General features: G+C 60.4%; 7 protein-coding genes and 2 non-coding genes across 9 annotated transcripts; 6 read left to right on the top strand and 3 right to left on the bottom strand.

Annotated features, from left to right (window-relative positions):
• Window positions 1–436: 436 nt before the first annotated feature.
• VTJ83DRAFT_2905 (uncharacterized protein) lies at window positions 437–802 on the top strand (the record flags this gene model as incomplete). The annotated part of the gene is made up of 1 exon (XM_071009227.1): window positions 437–802. One exon carries the CDS (start codon window positions 437–439, stop codon window positions 800–802), a length of 366 nt encoding a protein of 121 aa, XP_070866786.1.
• Window positions 803–1,969: 1,167 nt separating this feature from the next.
• On the top strand, window positions 1,970–4,113 carry VTJ83DRAFT_2904 (uncharacterized protein; the record flags this gene model as incomplete). The annotated part of the gene is made up of 3 exons (XM_071009226.1): window positions 1,970–2,099; window positions 2,162–2,843; window positions 2,928–4,113. The coding sequence occupies 3 exons, from the start codon at window positions 1,970–1,972 to the stop codon at window positions 4,111–4,113; spliced, it is 1,998 nt and encodes a 665-aa protein (XP_070866785.1).
• A 1,891-nt stretch (window positions 4,114–6,004) lies between these two features.
• On the bottom strand, window positions 6,005–6,076 carry VTJ83DRAFT_t54. The gene has a single exon. It is a non-coding gene; the product is annotated as a tRNA-Cys (tRNA).
• A 1,350-nt stretch (window positions 6,077–7,426) lies between these two features.
• On the top strand, window positions 7,427–7,516 carry VTJ83DRAFT_t82. Its single transcript has one exon. It is a non-coding gene; the product is annotated as a tRNA-Thr (tRNA).
• Window positions 7,517–8,515: 999 nt separating this feature from the next.
• VTJ83DRAFT_2903 (uncharacterized protein) lies at window positions 8,516–9,432 on the top strand (the record flags this gene model as incomplete). The annotated part of the gene is made up of 3 exons (XM_071009225.1): window positions 8,516–8,691; window positions 8,771–8,887; window positions 9,030–9,432. The coding sequence occupies 3 exons, from the start codon at window positions 8,516–8,518 to the stop codon at window positions 9,430–9,432; spliced, it is 696 nt and encodes a 231-aa protein (XP_070866784.1).
• Window positions 9,433–9,530: 98 nt separating this feature from the next.
• On the bottom strand, window positions 9,531–11,069 carry VTJ83DRAFT_2902 (uncharacterized protein; the record flags this gene model as incomplete). The annotated part of the gene is made up of 1 exon (XM_071009224.1): window positions 9,531–11,069. One exon carries the CDS (start codon window positions 11,067–11,069, stop codon window positions 9,531–9,533), a length of 1,539 nt encoding a protein of 512 aa, XP_070866783.1.
• A 611-nt stretch (window positions 11,070–11,680) lies between these two features.
• VTJ83DRAFT_2901 (uncharacterized protein) lies at window positions 11,681–12,785 on the bottom strand (the record flags this gene model as incomplete). Its single annotated transcript, XM_071009223.1, has 3 exons — window positions 11,681–11,881; window positions 11,975–12,440; window positions 12,517–12,785. The coding sequence occupies 3 exons, from the start codon at window positions 12,783–12,785 to the stop codon at window positions 11,681–11,683; spliced, it is 936 nt and encodes a 311-aa protein (XP_070866782.1).
• A 3,273-nt stretch (window positions 12,786–16,058) lies between these two features.
• VTJ83DRAFT_2900 (uncharacterized protein) lies at window positions 16,059–17,177 on the top strand (the record flags this gene model as incomplete). The annotated part of the gene is made up of 1 exon (XM_071009222.1): window positions 16,059–17,177. The coding sequence occupies one exon, from the start codon at window positions 16,059–16,061 to the stop codon at window positions 17,175–17,177; it is 1,119 nt and encodes a 372-aa protein (XP_070866781.1).
• Window positions 17,178–18,478: 1,301 nt separating this feature from the next.
• Window positions 18,479–21,170, top strand: VTJ83DRAFT_2899 (uncharacterized protein; the record flags this gene model as incomplete). The annotated part of the gene is made up of 2 exons (XM_071009219.1): window positions 18,479–18,761; window positions 18,874–21,170. 2 exons carry the CDS (start codon window positions 18,479–18,481, stop codon window positions 21,168–21,170), a joined length of 2,580 nt encoding a protein of 859 aa, XP_070866780.1.
• Between the last annotated feature and the right edge of the window lie 4,702 nt (window positions 21,171–25,872).

The following is a 25,872-nucleotide window of genomic DNA, read 5'->3' as shown; positions in this document are numbered from 1 at the left end:
TGAATTGGCAAGTTTGACGGTTTTAAGTCTCTTCCCGTTCGGTCGCAGCACCACGTCGCCGTTTCTCGTTTGCTTCTGTCTTGCTCGGTCAATCCGTGGATAGACGTTCTCGTCGGGAGTTACACGCTTGCTTTGTTTTTGTTGTGTGATCTTTGAGAAAAGATAGACTATCAAGAAGAATCGCATCACCGTTACCACTGAGCGAATCACACACCATCCGGTCGAACTCCTATTATACATCACCTACCTACCTACTGCTACCTATAATTCCATACAACACGACAGCGCACCCTCCCTGATTTCCAGCATCCAACACAGGACCAACCTGTGCCTGCTTAGCATCAGGGGCAGCACCCAACGACCTGCCATCAACATACTATCAGCACCATCACGCATCATCCAGCTTCTCTCTCTCTTTCTCACAACACGCACCAACATGGTCCGCCGCGCGCTGCACCTCCGCCGCTCCAACTCCCCCACCCTCATCATCGACGCCACCTCCGCCAACGCCCACCTCGAGCCAAGCCACTACGCCTCACAACCCCTTGACACCCCGTCCGAGGACATGTCCCCTCTCCCGCCCCTCCCGCCGCCGACCTACGACACCATGTCTTCCACCGCCACAACGCCCATGGGAGCCCCCGCCGCGCCCGGCCGCAGCTCCGGAGGCGCCGAGCGCGGGAGGTTACCGCTGTCGAGGCACCACCTGTCGCGCAGGGAGAGCGTGAAAAACAAGAGCGGGAAGGAGGGGAGCGAGACGACGACGTCGTCGGCGGCGTCGGATGTGAGCACCAGCGCATAGGGAACGGAGCGGGAACGGGAATGGAAAATGCGGGGAGGAACCTCTCCGGCTGCGGTGCTTTGGAGGGCTGGCGCATGTTTTTTGATACGATAGCATGAGGTATCACGCAAGTTGAGCGCTGAGAAATTGAATTGCTGCCGGGATCGCATCCGGAGAATCACACGCAATGGAGCCTCCAAGTCCTCTTCGTACATGTGTTAAATGTCCATGCTCCTTGTCTGCGATGGATTGGATGCGTCGCAGCGCATGCATGCACCTGGGGGAAAACAAGCCGAAAAACGGTAATGATTGTGACAATTGCTGCGGTGTCATCATATCTTGACATGGAATTATGCAGTCGTCACCCCTCTGACAACAGATGAACTTTCGTGACGTGTGCGTCTTGGAACACTCCTTATCGAGAGGGTCGATCTGTCAGAAGCTGGGCTCTGCCCAGAACTGGGCCTCGAGGGGCCTGGGCCCCGAGAACTGCAACGCGGGACCCGGACCGGCACCGGCCCGGCCAAACCCCGGAGAAGTCCCGGCAAAGTGCCGGAAGTGGGGCCAGGATTGGGCATCAACGGGAATAGTAAGGCTTGCTGCCGCCCTGTAGATAGGATACTCTCTCTCCTCTCCCCCTCTGGAAGTTCAATACTATTCAGTGCGCTCGTCTACAGTCGCCACGAGGTCAGCACTCGACACGATCTGACCTCCACGGGGAGGGCAAGACTCCTAAGCCTCCACCTATATTAGTATGTTGGCGTCCCGTTGCGCGCACGACGTACTACAGCTTGTCCTTCCTGTGTCAATAACCTCGCACCGCACCCCCGTAGCCTCCAACGGTGCCAATAAAAAACCGAAAGATCACGAGGACAAGCCACTCCGGAGGTAGCGGCCGAGCGCCCTTGGCCTGCTGAAGAGCCTTCCCTTTGAGAACCCCATGGACAAAACAGCTCATGCTGGCGCTGGCTTGGGGATGGTGAAGAGAACAACAGCCGCCAGCAGAGATGACGAGCGGCTCAGCCTCCGCCCCCCTCCAACAATGTCCAATGGCATGCTCTGATGGCGCTTCGTTGAGCGCTTGTCCAACGTGAGGAATACCACTCGAGACCCCTGGTCTCGAGACGGCTGGTTCGTCAACGTCCAAGATCGAGTTCTTGGCGTCGGGGGTCGGAGGCAAGGCAGGTAATGGAGCTTTCAGCTTGTCTTCGAGGTGCATTTCCGAGGGTGGTAGGTAGGACAAGGCTCTCCCTCCAGCGCGGCTGGAGGAGGCTGTTCCTAGAAGAGTGGTCGGGTTGGGTCTTTATGTCTGCTTCAGGTCAGGTCGTTGCTTAAACCCCTTCGTTCCTCTTCTCTCTGACCGTTGAATAAATAATAGCTTCTCAACAACCCCCCACCCGTCGGTTTACCAGCCAACAAATCCTCTTCTCCTCGTTCCGGCATTATCCTCACATGCAATGGAAGACCGGCAGGAGCCGACCGCGCCCGCCGAGACCATATCCATCACGGATTGGATTTCCGCCATCTGCTCTGTAATTGCAGCCGGCGTCGCTCTCATCACGCTCATCACCGTCTATGTGGCGGCGAGGCAGGTCTTGACAGAGCACAAGGCCTACTCGACGGGCCTGTCCCGAGAAGCCCTGGGTCCCTGGCATATAAAGGTAAAGACGAAGCAGCTCTTGGGACTCCAGCAAACGATTGCCACGCCCTTAATCTCGGTCCCTCATGTGGTGAAAAGCAACTGGCAGCCCGAGTTCGTGTTCCCGACAGGCTTCTCGAAGCCTCAAGAGGATCCCAGCAACGATATTACCTTGCAATCCCGCTGGAAAAGGATTCTACACGCGATACAAGGCAAAAGAGCAGGGAATCATCGTGGCTCATATTCTCCCATCGAGATGGAACAGGCCCCCGTTCGAGCTACATGGGTCAACTTTTTTCAGGCTCTGAACATCCGACCCGACAATCCGGAGCACAATCGCTTCTACCGCATGCGCGAACAGTCAACCCTGGTGAACGGAACTATCCCGGTAACCTGGACAGGGTTCGACCTTTGCAGCGTCGCGTAAGTTTCTAACGGCTGTGGCTGGGGGGGGGGGGGGGGGGGGGGTACGATACAACGACAAGGCTGATCGAATTTTCATGATAGAAGCATCCTCGGCTTTCAATCCTGTGAGAGTGAACCTCGTTACAGGGAACCCCTCCCGTTGCCGACACAATGGTACTCTCCCATAGGCAGGCTTCAATTCCGGTTAAGCGACGAGGGCTGCGTTGTAGACTTTACCCCAAACCCTCAATATAATCATCAGCTCCCTCCGGTTCTTTATAATTACTATAAGAACAAACCAAAGCCTTCCGATGCCCATTCGCTAACGGCCAGGCTTTGGTGGCCGATTGACGGGTTGGCGCTGAAGGATGGCCACACCCTGTATATCGATTACCAGAACTGCAACCTGAGCAATCCAAAAGGGACCGTCAACTGGCTTATACCAGTGTTGTCCCCCGGGCTGCTGACCAACGTTTTTACCGGCTACGTAGCCAAGACCAGAGGCTTTGATTTCGGGACATGCTACCAGTACAACTGCAGAAACACAGACACGACGTCGGACGAAGACCTGCGCAACTTTCCGTACGCTCTTGGCCGTCTTCGCATGGACAAGGAGCTCCTGAGAAAGGTCAAGGGAGCGGTCGAGCTTCTCAAGCCCGATGGATACTATTTGACGCCGTCTGGGATCTTGACTCGATCTCTCAGATACATTTTCAACGCGGCTTATCAAAGAAAACACAAACAACACATCTTTCGACCCCTGGTGCTCCGCCAGCTGGAAGAGCGCCCCGAGCGGGCTCGTCTCTACCACGCCATGCTGCTTTGCAACGAGGTTCACGACATCCTAGCGAAATGGGCGACGAATGAATTCCCCATCAACGACATGGTGGTCATGGCCAAGGCGTCGCACGAGATTCGCAACAATAATAAGGCGACCGAGCTCTCCTGGGCCATGCTGATAAGCCCCGAGCTCTTCACCGACATGGAGGAGCTTTTTGAGAAGCACATCAGCGCCCACGAGTTGGATGAAACGGTCCAATGCCAGGGAGAAGTCCTGGACTGCACGGAGCTTTTGAGGGGCCATCTTTCTCCACGAGGTGGCGACGATGCCAGCAGGACGGCCCACACGTACGCGACTCCGCTCTGCGCGGAGGGTAAATATACGGGCTGGGAGCTCTTGACAGCGTTCACAGAGCTGATGATTGTTTCCTTCTGGATTCAGACAAAGTGGATGACGAATGTTGCTCAGTATGTTCGCGGCATTCCTCAGACCGTCATCATGTGCTAAGGGTAGGGTACAAAGGATAGGTTATTGCGGCCTGTTTCCTGCTTCTGGGCGATGGCATAGTTAGAGATCTTGTATTTTCCGAATTGCTTCCCGCCTAGAGACGCGGATCACCTCGTCAATTACTCATGGCTGCAAGCATGACCGCGGAATCCCTCAGAGTACGAATATCGATGACGTGGCCGGTAACGACGCGGCCCTCTTGACGCAGCAGTCACGGCGTGATGGTTGACGGAGGGGTCAGCAACCTGAATGACTTTATCATGCCCCCATGACTCCAGTAAGGGATGACGCGGTCGGCCCAAGGTTGGCTGATATAAACATCCAACCGTTCCCCCCGTGCTATTATATGCTCTGTTCCTCCCACCCGTCTCCCCCGTAGGTTCGACCAGGAACATTCAGTCAAAAAGAATAGTATTCAACCACAGGTGCCTAAGCCTGATTCCAACAGACGCTCAATTCCATCATGTCTTGTACACATAGCCAGCCCACCCAGCCCTCCGCGGCGTCTCCTCTCGCGGCCGTAGCCCCAGCCCCCCGGCCCGACAAGCGCAAGCGCGGGGCCGCCGCCGACGAGGGCGAGCCCAGCGGCCGCCAACGCAAGCGCGTCCGGTTCGCAGAGGAGGTCGTTGTCTGGGGCCCCGCCTCTTCCCCTGCCGTCCCGTCTGCCGCCGCCGCCCGCCGCGCCGCCTGCCCGGCCAAGCCTTGCCTCCGCCGCAGGCTGGTCCGCGACGCCGCGGACCCCCGCCGCGCTGTTGGCAAGCACCGCGAGCGTCTCGTGCACGAGCCCCAGCACGCCCTGCCTCTGAAAAGCCGGGGCAAGCTCCTCGAAGAGCGGGTGGTCTCTTTGCACGCCCGGTGGCGGGCGGAGAAGGAGCGGGGACAGAAGCAAGAACAGCAGCAGCAGCAGCAGCACAAAGAGAAGCAGAAGAAGCAAGCTATCCCGCCGCCAGACGCTGACGAGCGGCTCCTTCACCCCCCGATGCCCGCTCTTTGCCCCGCCATGCCTCCTCTCCAGCACCCGAGCCCATGGAGCATGGTCCTCCAGCGGCGGATCCAGCGGACCATCGCGCGATGGGACGCCGTTCTGCAGCCCCGGCCGCAAAGCGGGGAGCAGGCGAGCGCGGCCGAGCCGGCTTGCCCGAGGAGCGGTCAGGCGCCCCGGACGACGCACGACGCGCGGCAGCCTGCGAGGCCGGCGGGGTTCGCGGGGGTGAGACAGCGGATGCAAAAGGTACTACTGGCGTTCCCAGCGTTCCAAGCGTCCAAGCCGGAACAAGCCGTGGCGGGGGCGGCCCGGCCCGCTCCGACGAGGAGCCAGGAGGAGGCTGCTGCTGCTGCTGCTGCTGCTGCCGCCCTCCAGGGCTTCGAGCAGCGCCTGCAGGACTGGCTTGCCCGTCTCCCTTGCCCGTGGGCGGAGATTGAGCCGCAGCTCCGGCGGCAGGCGATGGAGGATCAGGGACTGGAAATGCTCATCCAAGGGATTGTGGGTGAAGATGGGTGGGAGCGTCTGACGAAGGATCAGGAGGAGATGGACCGGCTGGTGGGTCTGTTCAAGCATTGCGTCCTCGAGGGTACGAACGGGCATGAAGTGATGGGTGATGCATAAGTGAATTTGATATTAAGGAGGAGAGCGGCGCGGCGGCGAGCAGGTCTTCCTGGACAGGCACCTGGCTGGGGTTTCCTCCTTGTACAGTTTGTAATTCGAGTATGATTATGGAATAGACAGCGAAGTGCAATTTTGTGCTTTTATTTTCAGTCCTCCCTTTTGCGAATCTCGATGGACATCGCCGCAAAAACTTGCATTGGGATTCATCCGCAACAACAAAAAACACACTTCCCAACACTCTAGCGTCCAGACGCAAAAGAGAGATGGCAGCAAAAGAGAGACGAAAGGACGAACCGCGATTTGAACGCGGGACCTACCGGACTGCAGCCGGTTGCTCTACCACTGAGCTATCCGTCCTTGGACGAGAATTCGCGGTGTTTGTTGACTCCATGGCGGACCAAGAGGCTCCGAACTGGAACGCATCTCCACTTGATCCGGTATGGAGGTTGTTGATTGCTGATGCCAAGACGTCCACCTCAGGCGTCCCGTCCCACAGTGGAGTTCTGCTACTACGCAGCAAGGTCAATGTTTAGCCAAGACCGGGTACAGGCCCAACGTGCCCACGCACCATCACCGTGAGGGCAGCTTGGTTGTACAATCCGCAGATCGAGTGCCCGTCATTGCTGTCAATTGAGTCTTTCCCGAGCAGCCCGTCTAGCACAATCTTCGGAGCTTGCTTGAAGAGCGTCGAACCGTCGCCCCCCCGTAATGTGTCAACACCCCAACAGACAAGCTCGCGCCCTCGCACGCCACCCTTGACTTTGCGTTTTCATAACCACCAACACCTTCTGTCTTGGACCACCCTTTACCAGGACAGATATCCTTCAGGGAAATGGCATTAGAGATGGAAATTTCACACGCCGCACCCTCGTTCGCGCGGTCCCAGACCCGCTTGCGCGCCGGTCGGGTCCAGCGTGCCCTCGACGTCCTGAGCGACATACCTTGCCGATGTTGGGTAGGAACTTCCAGGCGTGGAGGGGGAGCCGACGCCGGCGATGGGAGAAACAGAATCCTCCCGTGGGAGGTCGTGGGAGATGCCACTCATTGGGATTTGTTGACAGGTTGATTACCAGACGCCTGGCATCACATCATGCAAGCGCGCATCGAGGCGACGAGAGAGTTCCGCGCTATTGCGGGTTCCCGGAGAGTGTGGTCACACGGTTGTGTGTAGACGATGACGCGAAGCTCCGCCGTTGGGTTAGTTACACGGAGCTGAGGAAGCCAGTCTCGACCTCGGTCGGAGGACATGGCATGGTCGAGAACAAGCCACCGCCCGGATGAACCCGGACGGGATGAGAACAAGTTGTGGTAACACTACCGTACCTTCCAACCCAGCTTGCCGTATCTGCCAACATGGGTATGTAAATGCATATGTAGCTTGATGACCTGAGTGCTATCCTCTCCAAGCGCTCTTGATCAATCCCCATCGATGATTGACCATCGAGCGAGCTCCATATAAGAACGGACATCATAGCTCGTTGAATGCCCGCTCAGGTTGCGCCGCTCAGGGGTGTCGAGTAGGCCTACGGACCCTAACCCTAGCAGCAACCCTGGTCGGGTCCACCCAGATTCTCCATACCCTGGAGCCTTCCCCAGCCCTGGCCCTTCGCTCCACCACATGCTCCACAACCTCTGCCCCATCTGCAACGCAGCCCCCGCGGTCGTCCCCTAATGAGGACAGCAAAACATGCAGCCATCAACGAACGAGCCCGTATAGCTCAGTGGTAGAGCGCATCACTCGTATAGGTCAAGCTTTGCGACATGATGAGGTCCGCGGTTCAATCCCGCGTGGGGGCACATCGTTTTTGCCTTTTTTTTTCTTTCGATCACCGATCTTGGTTGTGTTTGGTTGGACTGGCTTTCTTTCTTTCTTTTCTTTTCTTTTTCATGTTTAGATTACATACCTACATTGAGAGATTTCCAATCGCAACGTGATCGGTCATGCTCAGGGGCACGGGTTGGGTTGGCCTCGGGGAATTTGGTGCATGGAGGTGCATCATGTTCAATAGTTCGTCAACGCCTCCTTGTTGTCGGGCTCTAGACCCAATGTTGACTGGATTGCGAGCTTCCTGCCTGCTTTCGGGGGGCATGGAGACGGCTTGATGCCTTCGGTTGCGTCCACCCCCTGAATGTCGCTGTTCCAGCTGAGGCCGCTGCTTACAGTGAGTGACAAAGATAAGCATGCACCATTGTCGCAATGCATCATGGTTTTGACGGTGACACCTTTGGGACTCGGATGCTGGGCTTTATTATGACCTGGCTGCTAACTAACTACCTACCTAGGTACGTTACTCTGTAAGTAAGGTACACAACAGGCCGGCGGGAGGGGGGGGGGGGCTCTGAATGGTCGGCTAGGTATTATTATGGTAGTGAGCGGAACCCCCTCCCCTCCCCCGAGTCAGGTAGCGACGGTATGTGTATGTACATGCTTCCATGAAGCGATGAAGCGCAAACGCTGAGGCTCTTCACCATGTACTATTTCAAGCACACAACTGTATCCTTCTCGGGAATTCAAGAGCCAGCGGGTGCATGAGGATCGATCTCCAACAAGTCTTGTCGCGGATGAGACGCAACCCGCGCGACTCGCCCCGACCCACACTACACTTAATTAGGGGCTCAGGTCGCGGGGACACCTCGGCAATCCGCAACCTTTCCAGACACGCCGAATTGCGACGGAGGGGACGGTAGCGTATGCGCGAGGAATGCCCCGCTCCGGACCACCTTTATCAACACCAAGAACGCAAACGGTCCTCGTCGACCAACCAACACAACAGAACCCCGTGACAAGGAAGCATCATGGACCTGCTGACTCCGGGCGAGAGCCGGCGCCGCATGCTCGCCGGCGAGCTGTACTACGCCTTTGCTCCCGACCTCACCGAAGATCGGCGGCGCTGCAAGGTGGCCTGCCATGCCTACAACACGGCCAACGCGAACGGCGCCCCGCGTAGGAAACTGGTCGAGCTGTGGAAGGAGTACGGAACCAACGGGAGCCCTTGGCCACGCCATGTCAGATACCCCGATTCGGCGCTGACTTGACTGACCGACCCCCAGGATTGTTGGAGACAAGACGCCGCTCCCGCCGGAAGGTAGCGCCCAAGAGATCGAGGCGTTGAGAGCGTACCCGTGGAACGACGGTCCTGTCAAGTTTGACTACGGCTACAACTGCAAGTGGGTATCCCCTCGTGCGTGACCGCTTATAGTAGACTGCTTAGGTCACGCTCCGCTCCCCAACCCATCCCCTACTCTTCACCCCCCTCACCGTCGGCCTCGGCACGAAGGAGGACGCTCTGACAACTTTCCCCCTCCCCAGGTTTGGCGCCGGCGTCTACATCAACTCCAACTGCACCTTCCTCGACACCTGCGTCATCACCATCGGCGCCCGCACGCTCATCGGGCCCAACTGCAGCTTCTACGCCGCCACGCACCCGGTGGACCCGGCCGTCCGAAACGGCGTGCTCGGGCCCGAGTACGGCAAGCCCATCACGGTCGGCGAGGACTGCTGGTTTGGCGGGAACGTGGTCGTCCTCCCCGGCATCACCATCGGCCGCGGCGTCACGGTGGGCGCGGGGAGCGTGGTGACCAAGGATGTCGAGGATTTTGTGGTTGTCGCGGGGAACCCGGCGAGGGTGATCAAGCGGCTGGAAAACACGCTGGATCCCCCGGAGAAGCGGCAGGTCGAGGCGCAAGAGGGAAAGGAGTTGGCAGAGGAGTAGGAGTTTTCAGAGGTTGAAATGTGAGCTTCTAGACGCACGTCGTGGCTAGGTTGGCTGCCGTCTTGGTATCCTCGCAAAAGCAAGCGAAGCTGCATTGTTCATTTGGCATCCCGTTTCGAGGTCCCCCGGGACGTCCACGGCAAAGACCATGAGGGTCCCGCCTTGGGCTCCCTCCCCTTAGGCGCCTCTCCCTTGGCAGCTTCTTGCATCTTGGAGGCCACCTCCCCCTGAAGCACCATCCACCGGCGCTCCATCTCGGCCTCGGTCACCGGCTCTCGTCCTCCATACACCTCCGCATCCTTGTCGTCCTTCCCCACGTAATCCCCCCCGCCCTCCACGACCCCAAGCACCCGGCACAGCGCCTCGGCCTTGCCGAGCAGCCATCCCTCGTGCTTAAGCCCGTGCTTCCAATGGTCCGGCAGCGCGCCATACCCGAGATACCCGCCCAGCAGCGCGCCGGCAAAGCACGCGTTCGTGTCCGCATCGCCGCCTCGCAGGACCAGGTCCGTAATCAGCTCCTCAAATACCCTCGTCCGCACCAAGAACCCCCTCCCCTCGGCCTCCTCCTCCCTCCGCATCGCCGTCCTCAAAACCACGACCCCGGCCCCGAGCGCCTTGTACACGTACCCGATCGCCTTCTCGTCGTCCAGCCTCAACGCCTCGAGCCCGTCCGTCTCGTCGGGCTTGACGTGCCGCCAGAGCTCGGCCTCGTCCACGTCCCCGTCCGACGCCACCCGGCCTTCGGCCCGAAACCACGCCAGGCAGCGCGCGACGACGGCGTCGATGTCGCTCCCGCTCCGCACCTCGCCGCGCACCACCCCGCGCACGAGCGCCGTGCCGACCACGCACGAGACAACGCAGCGCGGGTCGACGTGCGTGACCCGCGAGAGGCGGGCGGCGGCCGCGAAGACCTCGCGCTCCGTCTCGTCTTGAGGCTCTACTGCTGCTGTTGCTGCTGCTTCTGCTGCTGCCGTCCGAGGCCGGAGGATCCCGTCTGCATCCCCGCCGCCGCCCGCTCCATCCACGCCGGCACCTCCTCCACCGCGCACCGCGCAAATCAGCCCCACGGCATGCGTCCTCATCAAGCTCCCGTTCGGCGCCGCCTGCCGCCCGGCCCGCTCCCACGCCTCCCGCGCCATCGCTTCCGGGTCGGTCGCGAAGCGGCTGCTCGAGACGACGCTCCCGACCAGCCTCCCCAGGCCGAGCGGCATGGTCTGCAGGGGCGGGAAGCCCTGGCGCGTCCAGACGCGCAGGCGCTCCGCGAGGTCGCGCTGCGTCGGGAGCGGGGGCGGATGGTCTCCTTGGAGACCGGGGGAGGAGGGGTTCGTGGAGGCAGCGGCCGCGGTGCCATCCGCCCCGTGCAAAAAGGCCAGCAAGATGAGCAGCGCGTGGTCCGTGTCGTCGGTCCAGTGTCCCGGCTCCTTGGGCAGGCGGTGGTAATCCGGGTGGAACGGCGTCGGGCGGCCGTCGGGCCCGGCAAGGGTGAAGCGGCGCGAGGGATAGGCCTCGGCGGCCTGGGCGGCGGACAGGAACTCGGTGTAGAGCCCGATGGCGTCGCCTAGGGCGGAGCCGACGAGGGAGCCGGCGATGCGGTCTTGGAGGGCGCGGTGGAGGAGATGGCGGGCGGGTGCGTCCATCGTGACGAGCTGATGGAAACTACAAAATATAATTACCTGCTGTCCCTTCTTGGTGATGAAGTTTCAGGCACTAGGTAATATTCAACGGCTGCTAATGCTGTACACAGTATGCATGCATGCGAGTGCAGATGGTGATGATGATGATGATGATGATGCAAGGGAGAAGATGACAGGGCGTGAAATAAGAAGCTGAGCGAGGGAGCTGAGGTCCAAGGTCTCAGCTGAAAGCCCCCCCTTTTCGCGCCACCATATTATTGCTGTCGCTCCGCCACATGGATGAGAACAACAGCCGCGAGTGCCACGATCCATCACAGAATAATGAACACCAATGCTAATTTGAATTCTTCAATAGTTTTATGACGCGGACGTGGTGAGAAATATCTTTCCGAGGAAGGTATGCACAAAAGATGGGCTATTGCCCTGCAATCAAGCCGGGAATCTCATGGTATCGTGATAATATACTAGAACGTGAGGAGGAGGAGGAGGGGAGAAGGAGAAGTTCTTCTTCTCGCAGAGCTTTGTTGTCGTTTCAGACCCCATCCTTCTGACTTCGTTCTGCTTGGGCATGGCAACGCTCATCACGTCCCGCTGGCTCCCCTTTCTCACGGATCCTAGAATCCCAGCGCCGCCGCAGGAAAGAGAAACACCGCACCGCCCTGCCACGGACGAGGACCGCCGTTCCCGGCCGCCGACTGGGTTGCGGTACTCACAGGGATTGGCTCGGTGGCGCCGTCCGATTCCCCGTTCGTGGCCGTCTGCGTCTGGGTCGGCGACGGGGCCGTGCTTGTTGCCGTGATGCTCGCTCTCGTCGCCTGCAGAGTGGTGAGTTTGTGAATTAGGGATTCTTTGACTCGCATAGGCATCACCAGAGACCGGGGTCTTGAAGATGCCGAGACGAAACTCACCCAGCCTGTTCCGCAAAACCTTGACTCGATGGCCCCCGAGAGAGCATGCGTGAACCCGGGATGGCAGTGCGACCGGTCGACGTAGCACGCCGAGGCCAGCGCGAGGTGATGCTCCTGGCACAGGCAGCCCGAGAGGATCTCCTCGTGGTTCGGGGCCGCCGTGACGAGCGTCACCGTCTTCGTCCACGCCGGGGGTCCCGTGATCGTGTGCGTGACGTCCGTCGTCAAGGACCTCATGCACGAGCGCAGGTGATCATCGCGCGACTGGCACGCCTTCCACGCCGCTTTGCATCCGTCCGGGTCGGCCGTGGCGGTGGGCGACGCGAGGGTCGGCGTGGTGAGGGTGCTCGAGGGGTAGAGCGTGGTCAGGTGTGGCTGGCACCTTTCCTCCCAGACCGACATCATGCCGTCGTAGGGGGCATCGGCATGGTAGGTGCTGAGGCACGAGCGGACCTCGCCTTTGCAGCTGGAAAAGGGGCGTTAGATGGGAGCGCTCGTTGGCCGGTCCCGGCGGGGGGCCGGCTAAGGCACCGGGAGCGTACTAGACCATGGCATCCAGCATGTCCTGTGTGCAAAAGCAGGCGACGTTATCCTCGGCCTTGGCGTGCTTTTTGGCGCATTCCGCGAGCAGCTGGGTGAGGCGGTGGCAGCTTGAGAAGCCGACGCCGTTGCATTGTCCTGACGTTGAGGAGAAGGTGAGGGTGGCCGTGGACTGAGCACCGACCGTCGCAAGACACCCGAGCAGGAGCCACGCCGGTCCCATCTTGACCGTGACCTTCGTAGCCCAATGTCCGACACCAAGGCGCGTCATTGTCAAAGTCACACTGGCGATGTGTGTGTTGTCGTTGTCCGGCGGGGTACGCCGAAAGGACGGACTGCAAGATGTGCGCTCGGAGTCTGCGCCGGCTGAAGTTGAGGCTGAAGCGCGGATGCTACGTGGCGGAAATAAACCGGGAGGTCGGATCAGCTTTCACTCGGCGCACATGAGCATCCACGGAATACCGATGGTTACCTGGTGGGAATGGCCCGCTGAAGATGTCTAGCGTCAAGGTGGTGCGACTCGGTGGAATACATGACAGGTTGAACTCGGGCAGGGGACTTTGTTTCAGTGTCCTTTCTCAACTTGAGAGCTGTAATGAGAGCCGTCCGCTCTCCCATCGTTTTCCAAGGCAATAATCAGACTACAAGACCAAAGAGCAGGCCACCGCCCCCTTAGCGATGCTTGGGTCGCTACCGTAGATAGCTAGGTATCAACATCAGCTGGCACTCGCGTCCCAACCAGGTTCGCCTCAGCATGGCCAAGGAATGGCGCCCCTGGGCCCCTCCACTACCCGTTTCTGATGCGCTTTGCATCCTTTCTCATGTCCGTCATGGACGTCATCATCGCCTTCACCGTCCTCTCTCCTTCCGAAACAACGGCTTTGCTACCCTTCCCACCGACAGCAGGGGGAATACGTCCTTTTTCTTCCAGGCCGTCCTTCTCCGTTTCGGCATCCTGTGGACCTCCCTCCCGGCCGCCGTCCTACAGGGGCTCGCTGCATGGTGGGCAGCCATTCGCCGGCGCCCTTGCCGAGCGTCAACCGTTCGTCGATCTACGAATGCCCAGCAACGATCACGGCCGCCCTAGCGGCGGCTCTTCAGCCAAACGCTCCATGCTCCTCGACCATCGCTGCACACCTCCGCTCTGGCGGTGGTGGCGCGCTCTACGACTCGGCCCCGCATCTCCACATCTCGTCCAAGCCGGACTGTTCGGACGCGGCCCTCTACAGCCGCCTGATCTTTCACGGCGGGACGCTACCACGGCGGCGACGGCCCGGCCCTGCTCCAAGAAGTCAACATCATCTCGTGTGCCACCTGCTATCACGCCGTCGCCGGCCGGCTGGACGTGTCGGTCTGAGCGCCCCCGCCCCGGCCCCTGGGGAGGGGGGTGATGCCGCGGGAGGCATCGGAGTTTGGGGAGATTGTGCTGGCTCATACAGGGCAGGACGGGAGCGAGACAGAGCTGAGCCCGGAAGTGCTGACCCGAGCGATTCGACTGTGTTTGTTGGCATCACGGCGTATCCGGTCGCGACCGCCACGGTTTCGTTTGTTCCGCTAGCTCGGCCCGAGAGCATCGCCGATGTCGTGGTGCGAATCCCCGAGACGCGCTTGTTTGTCGTGGAGTGGGCGGCGTACGGGGTGCTGGCGCTGGTATCGATCGCGTTGGTGCTGACGGGGTGGGTGGCGAGATACGTTGATGGCAGACGCCATCCATCTTGACGAAGGCGCCAGAGGGGTTGCTGGGCATGGCAGGGGCCTGCGGGAGGGGAGCGACTTGATGCCCCTTGTCGCGGAGCTGCGGAGGCTTCCGGAGCACGATGGCAAGGTTGAGGGGGAGCTGGATAGCGTGAGGGGTAGTCGCTGGGTTGCTGCAGAGCCGGATGGTGCTGGCTAGGTACCTAGACCGGGAGTGACAAGGGAGGTACATGGAGGATGAAGAGGAAGGCAGATTGATTTCGCCATGGTGGCAACGGTGCCGCGGCGGCGAGGGCGGCCTTGTTTGCATAGCACGCCCATGTCCCACATGCAGAAGTACCGGACATCGTTACTTAACGGTTTCCTTCTCGGATGGCTTTGTTGGCCACGGGGGATATTGGCGTTGTGGTGGGCCGGCCAGATCTCGGACATTTACGTCTTAGCAAGGCGCCCAAGGTGGCAGATAGACGATGCTGTACCACCCGCGACCCCGAAGCTCGAATGCGCCGGCGATGTCACCACCAGATGTGGAAGGCGTTGAATGGCTCAGACATGATGTGAAGAAGGGAGGGCTGCTGTAACGGTCTTCCAACGTCGTCCTGCACGAGGTATTACCGTAGGTAGTTATGGTTAACTAGCGGATTTCATGGACCCCAAGGGGAACCCCTGACGGCTCACCCTGGCCTGACTCGCCGAGCCATCCCGCTTTAGGATCACGGAAGCCGGACGCCCTTGGGGGCCATCTAACGCACATTACCTTAGTGGCTGCATAAGCCAGCATGGAAGCAAGTTCCAGAAGCTGCACGGAAACTTCCGAGAAGCCGTCAAGATCCAGGCCAAGGGCCTGCGCGGCGAGGGCGGACGTCGGGGCTTGTCTCGGTTGTCTCTCCCGCGCGCTCATCGTTTAACTATCATTTGCTCCCCCTCGGTGCGTTTCGCCGTCGGCTTTGTGCGGGTTTCAGTGGTGCCCGATGCCAATGCCACCCTAACGAACCCCGTTGACACCGTGTTTCACCGGCCCTCTCCGCATGGATCTGGCCCCTCGGGGCCCTCGCCGACCATCTCTCGCCTCCACACGCCCGGCCGGGGCGGTACCGCCAAACAACCGACGCCAAGATGTCGCAGCGCAGGAATCCCGGGGAAGACCGCTTGGCGACGGAGTCGACGAGACAGGACCAGTCTAGCTCTGCGGAGACGACCTCCGAGATCACATGAGCAAATTTGCTTGCCCTCCCTCTCTCTGGAGCCCTCCCCCCCAGGGCCGAGCCCCTCATCGACGACGGGCCTCTTCTCTTTCTGATAGGAGCCGCATCGAGGCCCGTCTGCCGTCTGCCGCGCGTGCTGGTGGTAACCGGACGCTTTCTCCAGTCTTGGACGTCGCCATTCCTCGTCGACGGCGAGGGCTCGACCGGCCAGCCCCCCTGACCAGGAGAGCGGAGCAGACCCAAAGCAAGATTTGTCTGTGCTGCAGCTCCCTTTCATCATGAAATTTAGCCTTTAGCCGGCCAAATCCGACTCTGCCCACCACGTTGCGGCCGTACTTGAACTCGTGCACGCCGTGCGCTCCGTCGACCTGGCGCATCCCACTCCCTCCCCTTCTCGTCAACGGCATCTATTATTAACCGACGTCAAGAGTGGAGCTCGACGGCATTCACTTGGCTCTTCCAGCCCCTCGGAGTGAGGCCCAGCAGCGTGGTTTGCCCTTCGGCGACCACAGCCTAAATTCAACCCGCTCCACATCCGTGAGAACGGTACCCGTAGTACGACTACGCGGCATCGTGCCTGGACCATCTCGGCCGCGGCCTGCGGACTGCTGCCGTGCGGTCCCTGATATCGGCAGTTGCCCGCCATGGTCAACATCTTCGAGGACCCCTTCGCCTACGACGGCTCCGACTTCAACCCGTTCCTGGGCCACGAGCAGTTCGCCTCTCCGCCGTCCCCGGAGGACTTCCACGCCGTCACCTCCGCCACCGAATCCAGCTTTCCCGCCGCCATCCACCACGCCCTGAAGAACCCCCTTCATCATCCGGGCTATCTCTCTCCCACCGACCCCCTCGGCCCAAGCGCCCCCTTCGACGATGCCTCGCTTCGCGCGGCCGCTCACCTGCCGCGCTCCGTCCCTTCCGGCTTCCAGCATGGACCAGGACCGCGGGGCCTGACCATCGACACGGCCAACCTCGGCTGGAACGCCGCGGCCATCTCCACCACCAACGTGGCCTCCCCGATCATCACCTCCCCGACCGCCATCATCCCCACCACGCGTCCCTCCTCCCACCCTCTCTACCCCACCGCCGCCTTCAGCATCCCCGCCACAACAAGCAGCCTCACCGCCACAGCAGCCACCACCGCCGCCGCCCCTGCCAACCCTCTCCTGTCCGCCGCCGCCGCCGCCGCCGCCGCCGCCGCCACGACCACGACGACCAACCCCGGCACGTCCGGCCCGATCCCCGACAACCCCGACGACCTCGCCAAGCTCGTCACCACCCTGCGCAACGAGCTCTCCGAGACCCGCCTCCAGCTCTCCACCGTGCGCAACGAGCTGTACGCGGCGCGGCAGATCGAGAAGCGCCTGCGCGTGGAGCGCGACGAGGCGCGCTCGCAGGCCGAGTTCCTGGGCCAAGAGCGGGCCAAGCTCAAGGTGACGGAGCAGCGGCTGCGGCGGGAGCGGAACGAGGCGAGGCTGGCGGCGGCGCAGGCGGCGGCCGCCGCCGCGGCGGGGCTGGGATCCAAGGGGGCCAGGGTAGGCGGGTTGGGACTGGGGCTGGGCGGCGGCGGGAAGAGGGGGCCGGCGGGGCTCGGCGGGGCCGGCGCTGGCGCTGGCGCTGGCGCCGCAGCGGGAACGGGAGCGGGAACGGGAGCTGCCGGCGGTGCTGCCGGCGGTCCTGCGGCGGTTGCAAGCATGGCCGGCGTGGATAGCCAGGGAGAAGAGTCGGGAGAGTCGCCACCCATGGCGATGGATCAGAGCTGAGCATCCCCTGATCGGTAGGGCTTGCGTTTCCTTGTCTCCCTTGGGTTTCCTTAAGTTTCTGGTTTGTCGTATCGGGCCTGGGGTGGAGGGACGTTCGGGAGTTTGATACCACCGCGAAAGGAGTCGTCTGTCTCTCCGGTTGGACCTGTTGGTTACGGTTGGGTTCATCCTTTTTGTTTCTGGCTTCTTCTTGCGTGTATGACTGAGTTTTCTGTACAATGCCGTTACGAGCGTTTTCCTTTCTTGTGTCTTTTTGTCAAGGGTCCTGCGTTGGCGGGTGTTCTTTGGGTCGACGCCGTGGTATTTCATCCGGAAAACAGGAATCATGATGCAAGGCGAGATTGTCCCATGGCCGTGCCATGCTTCCAAGCGGCAGATAGCGTATCTATCTCATAGCTCGTCGATATGACTACGTACAGCACAGCACGGCCACGACATTTTGCATGAAAGCGCCCCTTTGCTACGAGTCCTCTAAATCATACCTTACCGCTCAACACAAACAATCATCTCACCTGTGAGTCCTGTCCATGAGAGTAACCCCTCGATTCTTCACCCATCCCTACAACACTACCTGGCCGCCAAACTCTATGCCTGATGGAGGGTGGCTATCAAGAGAAGAATAGAATGTGAAAATAACGAGGGGTTTTCGACGGTGCCAGCCGGAGTCGTTGCTGGGTACCCATACACCCACATAGGATCAGAAAGGCAAAGCCTTGAATGAGGCATCCTGCCACGTTTCCCCAATGCTCTCTGGTGCTGAGAGGCTGCGACAGAGTTTTGAAGCCAATCATGGTCTTAGCTGGGACAATGAGGTGCCGTTGATGTCCTTGAGGGTGGCGCAGCCCCTGACGCCCAGGACGATGTAGTAACGTAGTCTCGGCCGCGGTTGTATCGGAGGTATAATAAAGGTGTGCCGCAGGTAGGGCTTGGGGAGGCGGTTTACAAAGGGCGAAAACAACTACAGGGTGACATTGCTGCTGCAACGTCCAATTTTGATTAAATTATGGAGTGCCTAATACATGATGAGGTATCGTCCCTGACAACGTGCTGCCTGCTGTGTGCCATCGTCCCCGATGCAGTGAAACAGTAGTAACCTGCCAGATTAGGGCATACGTAAGTCAATGATACCATGCACCCGCGAAAGGAAAGGTCATGAGGAGCTTCCGTGAGCTTCGTGCGCCGGTTTGAACAGGCACATCCGTGGGTTCTTGTCGAAACGGCGCCCACTCTTTGGATGATCCTCGATGCTAATAATTGCGGCATAGGTAAACACCACGCCCACTCTGCATCGTGCTGTCAACATGGGTGTCAAGGGCCTGGCCGTTGCTCTTGGACTGGCAACGGTCGCCAGCCAAGCGGCTCCTTTGGTGTCATTGCCAGGAGACACGGCTGTGATACCCTCATGGGACCTTGCGTCGTCGGCAAAAGTCGGCAGCGACCTCAGCGCGCTCTCGAAGCCCGGGCTCGACACATCATCGTGGCACCACGTTGGAACGTCCCGCTGCACCCTGATCGGCTGCCTCATCGAGGCCGGCGTCTACAAGGAGGACGAGCTCTTCTACTCGGATGGATGCCCTTCGAAAGGTCGACGCAGCGCAATTCTCCGTCCCCTGGATCTACCGTCGCGAGTTTGAGCTTCAGCCTCGCGGGGGGAGCCACTTCTTTCTGCAGACCCACGGCATCTCTTCGCGGGCAGATATCTTTTTCAACGGCGAGCGTGTCGCCTCCTCCGCCGACCAGGCCGGGTCGTACGTCGGGAAAGCCTACGACATCACCCGCCTCGTCCGCGATCGCAACGCGCTCGTCATCCAGGTCCATCCTACCAACTATTACCGCGATCTGGCCATCGGCTGGATCGACTGGAACCCGTGGCCTGCCGACAATGGCACGGGCATCTGGCGCGACATCGAGGTCCGACAGACAGGGGCCGTCCGCCTGGAGCCCCTTCGCGTCGAGACCCAGCTCAGCCGCCACCTTGACGCCCAACCCGTGGTTGCCACGCTCAAGGCACGCGCTCACAACCTCGAGGACGTGCCCCTCACCGTCACAGCGATGGCATCCATCGTCCCTGAAGCAGGCGGCCAGCCCATCCAGTGGACACAAACGCTCGCTCTGGCCCCGCGTTCCTCCGCCGACCTCATCCTCACCACGACCATCAAAAACCCGCAAATCTGGTGGCCACGCCGCTGGGGCGCGCAGCACCTTTACAACGCGACCGTCTCCGCCATCCCCGCTTCTTCCACCTCCCCTTCGGACGTCGCCCACACCACCTTCGCCCTCCGCAGCGTCAGCCGCTCCTTCACGCGCGACAACTCCACCATCTTCCACGTCAACCACCGGCCCTTCCAAGTGCTCGCCGCGGGTTACACCCCCAACATGTTCCTCCGCTCGGCTCGACGGCACTGGGCCCAGACGCTGGCGTACGCGGCCGCCATGGGCCTCAACACGCTCCGCCTCGAAGGCAAGCTCGAGCACCCGGGCCTCTACGACCTCGCCGACAGGGCCGGGATCATGCTCCTGCCCGGGTGGGAGTGCTGCGACAAATGGGAGGCCTTTCCCTACAACAACCACCTGCCGGCCGACGTGCTGCGGATGGGCCGGTGGGCCGACGCCGATTACCGGATCGCCCGGGAGAGCCTGCGGCACGAGGCCGAGATGATGCGCAACCACCCGAGCGTGCTCGGGTTCCTGATCGGGAGCGACTTCGCGCCGGACGAGAGGGCGACGAGGGGGTACGTCGAGGCGGCGCGGGAGGCGGGGTGGCAGGTGCCGCTGATCCCCTCGGCGGCGGGGAGGGGGTTCGTGAGCGACTCGCTGACGGGGCCGGCGGGGATGAAGATGGAGGGGCCGTACGAGTGGGTTCCGCCTACGTACTGGTGGGATAACGACGGGAAAGGAAAACTGGGGGCGGCGTTTGGGTTCGGCTCGGAGCTCGGCGCGGGCGTGGGCACGCCGGAGCTGGCCTCGCTGCGGCGGTTCCTGAGCGACAGCGAGATTGAGGACCTGTGGAAAAGGCCAAACAAGACGCTATTCCACATGTCGCGCGAGGGAAGCGAGTTCACGACGAGGCAGATCTACAACGCGGCGCTCTGGAAGCGGTGGGGCGCGCCGACGAGCAGGGAGGACTACCTCGTCAAGGCGCAGCTGATGGACTACGAGGCGACCAGAGCGCAGTTTGAAGCGTACGTGGCGATGTGGAGCAACGAGGACAGGCCGGCCACGGGGCTGGTGTACTGGATGCTCAACGCCGCGTGGCCCTCGTTGCACTGGCAGCTGTGGGATTACTACATGCGCCCGGCGGGGGCGTTTTTCGGGGTGCAGACCGCCGCAAGGATGGAGCATGTCGTGTTTGACTACGTGAGAAGCGATGTCTGGCTGATCAACCGGACGCCGGACCGGGCAGGCCAGCGCCGCGTGGAGGTGGACGTCATGGACGTGCACGGGAGGACGCACCACCGGAGCGTGCTCACGGTTGACACGGCGCCCGACGCAACCAAGAAGATTGGCTCGCTCACGGCCGTGTTGGAGAGTGCGACCAAGCACCAGGACGCCGTCTTTCTTCGTCTGGTGCTCTCGGGCGGCGACGTGATACTTAGCAGAAACGTGTATTGGGTCTCCAAGACGAGAGACGTGCCGGATTGGAAGCGGTCAGAGTGGTTCGTCACGCCGGTCAGCCGGTATGCCGACTACACCTCTCTCAACCAGCTCGCGCCGGCATCGATCAAGGTCAGCGGGGTGAAGGGATCCGGGGACGCTGTCCAGGTGACGGTGGAAAACACGGCCGCGATCCCGGCTTTCTTTGTCAGGGTGACGCTGGTGGATGCGGATGGGAACGAGCTGTTGCCGGTAACATGGGATGACAACTACGTAAGTCTTTGGCCCCAAGAAAAGTACGTGCTCACGGCGAAGCGCGTGGACGAAGAGCACTGGAAGCCGGCAGGCTTGGTGGTTCAGGGGAAGAATGTGGCTGCGCGGAGGGTGGAACTGCAGTGATGAAAAGGACGGGACGTAGCGTCAGATCACCGCAAGATACGATGATTTCTCATTTGAAAAACAAAACAAAAAAAAAATAAAAAAATGGTACTATAGTCCCTGTGAACATCCGCTTTTCTGACCACAATTACAGCCAGGTTGTGTGGATGTCGATATCAACCACCAACTAGGTCGCTCGGGCCAGGCCAGGCCAGGACTAAATGCCAGGCCAGGACTGAATGGATGCTGCGTGGTGGTTGGGGCCCGGTGTGTTGGAGAGACCTAATTGTCCAATCACCGTGTTTCTATTGACCTGAGGTCCCTGTTTGGTCGCTGTCGACCTCTCTCGACTTGGCCCTTGGCCTTCTGCGGCCCTCCTTCACCCTATGCTTCGACCATGCATGTTTTTGCGTTCCTGGACATGCCTGCCATGGCACAATACCGCTTCTGTTTCTCCAAGTCACAAGACAAGCGTCACTGCTGTTTCCATCCAGGTCATATCCATGTTATTTGCTTCTTGCCCGGCTTCCCACATCGTGGGCTTCGTCTCTTGGTAGCACGGTTCCTGACACAGAAACGTGCATCGCCAACAAGACCACGTCAACCGTGGCTTGACTGTCCACGGAATGGAAACCCACTTCGTACATGCAACCAACCGGGAATTTGTGCCTAGATGGATACCACTCAATAATTATTCGTTCAAGGCCTGATGATGGGGAGCGCACTTCCTGGCCAACCGGCGTACCTCACATACCGTCACTCCAGGGTTAGGGTCCGTGATACTATGTATCTGGCCGTGTCTTCGGGCCAACATGAGCCTTTCTTCAACTTGCCAGGCATGGCCTTGCCTGGGTCTTGACAGGGTTTTTTGAGCTGTATTTGGTCTTTTGGTTTCGAAACACAGACCGCTATTGAGGTATGACAACGTTTCGACCATGGTTCACGCCCGGCCGCCCGGCATTCCAGCCCATCAAAACCGCCTCGCGGCCACACCAACATGTGTCCGCTCGTTTTTAATACCCAATTCTTCCTCGCCGAGACCATTCAGTCGCCTTTCTCTCAATAAAAAGGCCAAATTGCTGTCATATCAAACCTCTCAACCACGCAGTCGCGGAGGAGCCATCCTTGCAGTCGTCGCCGTCGCTCCCGGCAGACACGATTGCGGATGTAGCACCTACAACCATGGGTCCAGCAATCAACCAACTCCCTATGAACCTTATCGAGTACGTCTGGCCATGCGGCCATTACGATGACGTCGAAGTCCGCCCGGCTCCGGGATTCCCTGTGGTCCGCGGGCCCTTTTCTCTGCACGTCGCGAAATCTCCCGACGACTTCACGGAGGAGGACCGCTCCGGCGTGCCAGCCCAATGCCGATGCTGCAACTGTTGGACGCCTCACAGCCTCTCCAGACAGCTTGATGCCTGCGATGGATGCGACCACCCCTTCGCTGGCTGCCCAAGTTGCGTGATTCTTGACTCGGCTGGATCGCGCGAAATCGCTACCGCTGACCTGCGCCCTCTGGGGGAGTTTGATCAAACGCCACGGTACTGGAGGTGCGATCAGTGTGAGCACGTCAATCCGTTCGACGCGGAGAGCCCCCTCACAGGGTTTCTTGCTCCCAGGCTTGCCGGTCAATCCGACGGCATCGAGTGCAGGCAGTGCGCTGCCCCCTTCTCGCCTGAGAGCTGGGTCGCCAACCCCCATTGGGTGTACCTCGGCACCTGGAACGGAAAGGTGGTGGCCGAAGGAGGGCCCTGGCATTGGAATATCCAGTGGCATCGGGCCTTTGCTGGCGAAGGCCATTCCAAAAACGACTGCTACGCCACGAGGAAGAACGGCCGGAGAAGGCGTCAGAACCCCTGTATCGAAGCAAGTCCAACATGCAGCGAGCCTACAACCTCTACGAAACGGCATCTTGAGGTGCCGCCTCTCCTGGTTGTGGAAGACGCCGGCCGGTCCATGCCGCCGTCGTCTGCCGGGCTCACACCTGTTCAAGAGGGTCCTGACTACACTCGTCTGCACCCGGATAACCAGACGGTCGGGACCGGGGTGTTTACTATTGGGGATTACGTCTCCCAGATGGCGCCTCCGTCGGATGACCTCGCATCTTACTATAATCCTCCAGCTACCAGCCAGAATGGTGAGCTCAGATTTTCAAAGATGGAGTACTAGTTTGAAACATTCACTGACGTCGGGTAGGTTCCTTGCAAGGTGTCGACCCTGATAGTCGGAGCGAAATGGACGGCCCTGGTGCCCGAGGCTTCACTGCCATCCCAGGGGACAGTAATTACGCCGTCCCTTATAATCGATTTGCTGTCCTAGCCAAGCCGGAAGCATTGAACCCCGATGGCATGCCGCATAAGTTGTCCTTGTGCACGCAACGTTTGTCGGCGATCCCTCCGCCCAGCAGTACCTCACCCGTCGGTGAGCACAATCTGGACGGTGAAAACGCTGGCATTGTACCGTTGCTTGAGAAAAGCCTTGCGAATGAGCGAGGGGATCGCAACCTTGAAGACGACGACGAAAACGGCGAGTCCAGCCCTCAGCCTGCCAACAGCCAGCCTAACCCCGGGGACGAGTTCTTACCTGAGGGCAGCGATGAATTGGGACAAGACGAGCAACCCGAGGGCAGCCAGCGCGGAGTGGAAGACGAGCTCCTCCCGGATGGCGAAGTCCAACCTGACCAAAACGAACAGCCCAACATTGCTGATGGCTCCGGCTGGTTCTTCCCTTCAGGCGAAGATGGCCTTGCCACCTTTGGAGATGCTCCTGGATTTGCGCCACCGCTAGGCGGCGCTGAGCGGTATCCTGATGAACCCCTCGACGTTCCCGAGGAAGAGGGCGAGTTTCTCTTGGAGAGCGAAGAACCGCCCTTGTTGGACACCCAAGAGGAACTAGAAACCGAGGTGGATCCCATGTTCTCTCCGGTCATGGACGGATGGTTCATCTCACCCTGCGATATTGAATTCTTTGAGGTGGAGGACCTGGAGGGCTGGTTTTTGCCCGCCGGGGAAAGCGAGTACCCTGGGATGGAGATCGGGGAGTTCTTCCTGGTGCAAGATGAGCCGCTTGACCCTGTCGACGGAGAGAGAGGTTTCCCGGAGGGCGAAGACGAGTTCCTGCCGGAGGGTGAGGTACCGCCGGGAGAAGGGCCTTTACCAGAGGGTGATGATGGAGATTGTCTGCTGGATGTCCCTGACGGGGATCGCGCGCTCCTTGACGACGAGCAGCCGTTCCTGGACGGTCAGCCCGCAATCCAAGAAGAACGGGCTTTCCAAGAGGGCGACATGCCACCGCCTGATGAAGAATTTCTTCCAGAGTCTGAGGACGCTTTGGTGGCCGGGAACGTTTGTCCACCGGATGGTGAGCGCGGACTGGAAGAACAGTTACCACCACCCGATGGGATGCCACCCGAGGGAATACCACCCGAGGGGATGCCACCCGAGGGGATGCCACTCGAGGGGATGCCACCCGATGGGATGCCACCTCCGGAGAGCTTGCCCCCCGTTGAGGCTGCTGGTATAGCCCCCGCGGACGGTGACCGAAGCATGGGCCCGGCGGATGGAATACCACCACAACCACCAATGGACAGTGGCCCATCACCACGAAACATAGGAGACATGGGCTTCCCACCACCACCTGCACCACTGTCATCAGAACCGCCACCCATGGAACCCCCACCACCATCAATGGGACCGCCCGGGGATATGGGCTTCGCTCCACCACCACCTCCTCCAGAGATGCCAATGGGAGTTCCAGGAGATATGGGCTTCGCTCCACCACCTCCTCCTCCGGAGATGCCAATGGGAGTCCCAGGGGATATGGGTTTCGAGCCACCACCTCCACCACCACCTGCACCACCACCAATGGAGCCGCCACCACCCTTAATGGAACCGCCAGGGGGCATGGGCTGCGCACCACCTGGAATGCCAGGGGATATGGGACTCGAACCAGCCCCTTTTCCTCCAGGGCCGTTAATGGAAGCCCCAGGGGATATGGGCTTCGCTCCACCACCTCCTCCTCCGGAGATGCCAATGGGAGCCCCAGGGGATATGGGTTTCGCTCCACCACCTCCTCCTCCGGAGATGCCAATGGGAGTTCCAGGGGATATGGGTTTCGCTCCGCCACCTCCTCCTCCGGAGATGCCAATGGGAGCCCCAGGGGATATGGGTTTCGCTCCACCACCTCCTCCTCCGGAGATGCCAATGGGAGCCCCAGGGGATATGGGTTTTGAGCCACCACCTCCACCACCACCTGCACCACCGCCAATGGAGCCGCCACCACCGTTAATGGGACCACCAGGAGACATGGGCTTTCAGCCACCACCGCCTCCTCCTCCAGCGATGCCAATGGAAACTCCAGGGGATATGGGTTTTGCACCACCACCTGATGCGCCGGGGGCTATGGGCTTCGAACCTGCCCCTCCTCCTATGCCAATGGACTTCGGCCAACCCCTCCCTCCTCCGCCACCAGGACCGTCGATGGAAGCTCCAGGGGCCATGGGCCTTGAACCGCTCCCCTTTCCGCCACCACCAGATATGCCGCCAATGCAACCAACAGGGGACATGGGCTTTGAGCCTGCCCCTCCCCAAATGCCAATGGACCTCGGCGGACAACCTCCTCCTCCTCCACCGGGGCCGTTGATGGAAGCCCAAGGGGCTATGGGCTTTGAACCACCTGCTCCTCCACCGCCAGACATGGATATGGGCTTTGCACCGCCACC

Source organism: Remersonia thermophila, chromosome 3 (genome assembly GCF_042764415.1).
Source record: "Remersonia thermophila strain ATCC 22073 chromosome 3, whole genome shotgun sequence".
Classification (NCBI taxonomy): domain Eukaryota; kingdom Fungi; phylum Ascomycota; class Sordariomycetes; order Sordariales; family Chaetomiaceae; genus Remersonia; species Remersonia thermophila.
Note: the sequence above shows the minus strand (reverse complement) of the source record. Positions and strands in the feature narration are given on the sequence as shown.